The 4,320-nt window shown below is 62.9% G+C and overlaps 1 gene segment (V, D, J or C); it reads right to left on the minus strand.

The window, feature by feature from the left end:
- Positions 1-1,226: 1,226 nt before the first annotated feature.
- On the minus strand, positions 1,227-3,848 carry LOC127485894 (Ig alpha chain C region-like). The segment is given in 4 exon segments: positions 1,227-1,666; positions 1,845-2,222; positions 2,353-2,655; positions 3,389-3,848. Coding segments are annotated over 4 exon segments (1,077 nt in total).
- Positions 3,849-4,320: the final 472 nt, after the last annotated feature.

Raw genomic sequence — 4,320 nt, forward strand, 5'->3', positions numbered from 1 at the left:
TCCTGGTCCCATGGGGTGGCTGGGGTACTTGTGTGAGTACCATTTCCCCACCTGGCCTGTTCCTCTCCCTGTAACTCTTTTGGATGCCACCCTCTGGGGAGAGAAGTGGCTGTGTGTGGGATCCTCTTCACCTGGGCACTGACAAGGGAGGTTGCCAGAGCCAGAGTCCCTGGGAGGCCCCAAGGGTGTCTGAGGCAGGAGCAGAGGCCCCGTGCCCTGGGAGTCCTGGTGCCTAGTTTCCTACACTGGTCTGGAACTGTTCAGGGGCTCCTGGGGTGTGAATCAGAAGCCCAAGCTCTGAGGAGGGGCCTGTGTCAGTGGTCTCTGTCCTGTCCCTCTCTGCCTGTGGTTTGGCTCAGACTTGGGCTTTGAGAGGATTGGAGGGTTTATTCTGTTGGCCCAGCAGTGAGCAGGGCCTGCCTAGTTTGGGCTGTGCAAATGATCCTTGAGCTGTGTATTCCTGGACTTTCAGGGAGGCCCAGAGCGGGCAAGCAGGGGCCTGGGCAGCAGGGCTGGGCCTAGGAAAACCATCTGGGGCTTGGATGGGGACTCCCCTTGCTTTCCTGGAGCTGGGTCTGGGCTGTGAGCTCTCCTGCAGCTGAGGGGGACATGTGTAAGCGTGTGTGCCCTGTGAGCATGTGTGCTGTGTGCAGGCCCCAGAGAGCGTGGTGCGGGGTGGGGCCTGCTGTGTGCCCTGTGTGTGTCAGCGCTGTCCTGCACTGCTGGGTGGTGTCCGCCTGGGGCAGACCTCTGCTGGTCTGGGGGGGCCTGACTGGTGCCCCTCTTCCCAGGGGTCCCTGCACCCAGCCCCTGTTCCTCCCCCTCCCTCCCTCCCTCGTCCTCTGCACCAGGGCAATGGCTGCATCCCTGCCGCCCAGGAACTCCTGGTGGTGTCCACGGCTCTGGGTGCGACCTGAGCTGTGCCTGCACTGCCTCAGAATCCACCCCAGCTCAGCCTCCCCTCTCACTGCTCCCTCCCAGACACACTCACTCCCAGACACACTCACTCCCTACACACTCACTCCCAGGCACACTCATTCCCAGACACACTCACTCCCGCAGGCACCTGTGCTCACACTCACACTCACATGCACACTCACGGGCACCATGCATGATGTCCCCTCCAGGTATCCGAGGCCCCTACTTTAGGACCAGGGGTGCTCCCCCTCTCCGCACTGTGGCTGCAGCCCCTGAGGAGACAGACAGGCACAATGAACCCGCAGGGCTGCTGGGGGCGAGCACGGAGTTTATTCAGGGCAGGGCCATGGGGCTCAGTAGCACACGGCTTCCACGTCTGCCACGACCACAGACACGTTGACTTGGGTGGGTTTACCCGCCAGGCGGTCGATGGTCTTCTGGGTGAAGTGCTCGGCCAGGCCCTCATGGCCCACCACGCAGGTGTAGCTTTCATTCTGGTTCCAGTCCTCGGCCGGCACGCGCAGCAGGCTGGTGACGGCGTAGGTGGTGGGGTCCTGGCCAGGCTCAGGCAGGGGCTTCCACACCAGGTATCTGTCTTTGGGGACCGCCACGCCTTTGTTCGTCCAGTAAACCAGCACATCCTTGGGGCTGAAGCCCCGCACCAGGCAGGTCAGCGTCACCAGCGCGTTGAGGGCCAGCTCTTCTGACGGCGGCGGCAGCAGGTGGACCTGGGGCGCGATGACGACACCTGAAAGGGGCAAAGTGGGGTCAGGGCCACAGGAGAGGACTGAGCCCCACTGTCCTGCACACCGGCCTCAGTTTCCCTCTGTGAGCCGGGGAGTGTACCTCAGAGCCCAGGAGGGGAGGGAGGAGTCAGGCCAGGGTGAGGAGAGTAGCCCATTGCCTGGGGGTGGGGGTAGGCCCACCTGTGTCTTTGCTGATTATGTCTGTTAGGGAGCCGCCCTCTATCTCAGGGTGGGTGACTGTGCAGTTGAACTTTGTCCCCGCATTCCAGGCCGCCGCACAGCCGGGCAGCACGCTGGACACACTGTAGCAGCCGCAGTGGTCAAGCTTGGGACTCAGCTGGACGGGTTCGTTCCCGTTTGTGGGCTCCCAGGTGAAGACGGCGCCCTCGGGGTCCAACAGGCCTCTCAGGGTGCAGGTGAGGCTGGCGTTCGAGTTCAGCAGCAGGTCCCCGAGGTCTGGCCGCTGCAGGGACAGGCTGGGCTCCCCGCAGGAGGGGGTGGGGCCGGATGTGGTGGCTGTGGTTGGAGTTGTAGGACTAGGAGTTGGCGGTTGGCATTCTGATGAAACAGAGAAGATGGAGTGTCAGTGCCCTTCCTTCATCCCTGTGTAGGCTGTCCTCTGTTCCAGCTCAGTGGTCCAGCCCCGCAGCCCACTCTGCAGCCTCAGGGCCCCCCAGCCGCCTCTGACCTGGGTAGAGCACAGTCAAATCCTGGCCCTCGTCATAGTGCTCCACGTGGCAGACCACATTGTCATCCTCAGGACACTGCTCCGGTGTTAGGCTCAGCAGGCTGCACGTGGTGTACGGGCCTGAAGTGCCAGACGGGACGGGCGGGAAAGTCACGTTCTTCCCGCTGGCGTTCCAGCTCACACTCAGAGGGCCCCGGGGGAAGAAGCCCCGGATCAGGCAGCCGGCGACAATGGTCGCTGAAGTGTCTTTCAGTACACACCCGGGGCAGGTCAGCGGGAAGATGATCGGGGGGGTTGCAGGCACTGCAATACAGGACACACTGTGAGACTTTTGCAGCCACGAGACTGCTACCCCAGAGTGCCCTGGGAGCACAGGGCCCCACCTGCCTCATCTCGCCAGAAGCTGGTCCAGAGAGGGGAGGAGACCAGCCCAGGGTCAAACAGCGGCTGGGCCAGGACCAGGGCCAGAAGTGTCCAGCTGACTCCTGCTGCCCTGTGTCTCCCAGGCTCCTCTAGACTGTGCTTGGCTGGCACTGAGCCATCGCAGGCCCCAGGCTCTCAGGGCCTTAGGCTTCTTTGGGCAGTGTACACAGGTTGGGGTGCTGAAGGGTGGGTGTAGAGGAAGGGCCTGGCCAGGCCGGAGGAGCATGGGCTTGGTGAGGGCTTTGGGGAGCCAGGGGGTCCACCCAGCTCTGTGCCCACCTTGCACTTTCTTTGTCAGGGTCCCAGACCCTCGTCCTGGCCCCACAGTTCCCACACTCACACCCCTCCCCCATGAGCAGCAGTCGCCAGCCCTCCTGGCCACCAGGGCTCCCAATGCCAAGGAGCGCTTGTTCCTGGAGCTCTGACCACACTGCCGCCTCCTGCCCAGGACATCTCTGAGTCCTGCAGGACAGAGGTGACCGACAGCGCCCAGAGGCACAGGCTCCGCCCTAGGAACATAGGCCTTCTTTGGCTGCACTGTGTGCTCTGGGCTTGACCACTGTCACTCCAGAAACCTTGAACCTCAGCAAGTAGCTCAGCCTCAGATACATACTTGGCAGTTCCCAGAGAGTCCAGAAGACACTGTTCACATCAACCAGTCCGGCCCAGCTCAAGTCCAGCTTAGTCCAGCTTAGTCCAGCACAGCCCAGCTCAGCCCAGCTCAGCTCAGCCCGGGTCAGCCTAGCCCAAGTCACGTCGCCTTAGCACAGCTCAGCAAGCTAAGTTTGGCCCAGCTTAGTCCATACAAGGCAAGGTCAGCTCTGCTCAGCCCAGTCCAGCCCAGCTAAGCTTGGTCTATACAAGCTCAGCCCCGTGTAGCCCAGGTCACTTCAGCCTAGCCCAGGTCGGCTCTGCTCAGCCCAGTCCAGCCCACCACAGCACAGCCCAGTCCCGCCCAGTCCAGCCTAAGTCAGCTCAGCTCAGCTCAGCCCATCAAAGTCAACCTCAGATCCACCCAGCCCATTCCAGCCCAGCTCAGTGCAGGCTTGCTTAGCTTGCTCAGCTCAGCCCAGCTCAGCCCAGCATAACTCAGCTCAGGTCAGACCAGGTCAGCCCAGGACAACTCAGTCCAGTCCAGCTCAGCTCAGCCCAGCCAAGCCCAGCACAGCCCAGCCCAGCTCAGCTTAACCCAGCCCAGCCCAGTTCAGCTCAGCTCAGCCCAGCCCAGCTCAGCCCAGCCCAGCTCAGCTCTGCTCAGCCCAGCTCAGATCAGCCCAGCTCAGCCCAGCCGGCTAAGTTCAGCCCAGCCCAGCCCAGCTCAGGCCAGCTAAGTTCAGCTCAGCCCAGCTCAGCTCAGCCCAACTCAGCCCAGCCCAGCCCTTCCCAGCTCAGCTCAGGTCAGCCCAAGTCAGCCCAGCCTAGCCCAGCCCAGCTCAGCCCTGCTCAGCCCAGCTCTGCCCAGCCCAGCCGAGCTCAGCTCAGCTCAGCCCTGGTCAGACCGGTTCAGACCAGCTCAGCCCAGCCTAACCCAGCCCAGCCCAGCTC

The sequence above is a fragment of the Oryctolagus cuniculus genome, chromosome 20, assembly GCF_051225735.1.
Source record: "Oryctolagus cuniculus isolate XC-2025 breed Fujian yellow rabbit chromosome 20, ASM5122573v1, whole genome shotgun sequence".
NCBI classification, from domain to species: domain Eukaryota; kingdom Metazoa; phylum Chordata; class Mammalia; order Lagomorpha; family Leporidae; genus Oryctolagus; species Oryctolagus cuniculus.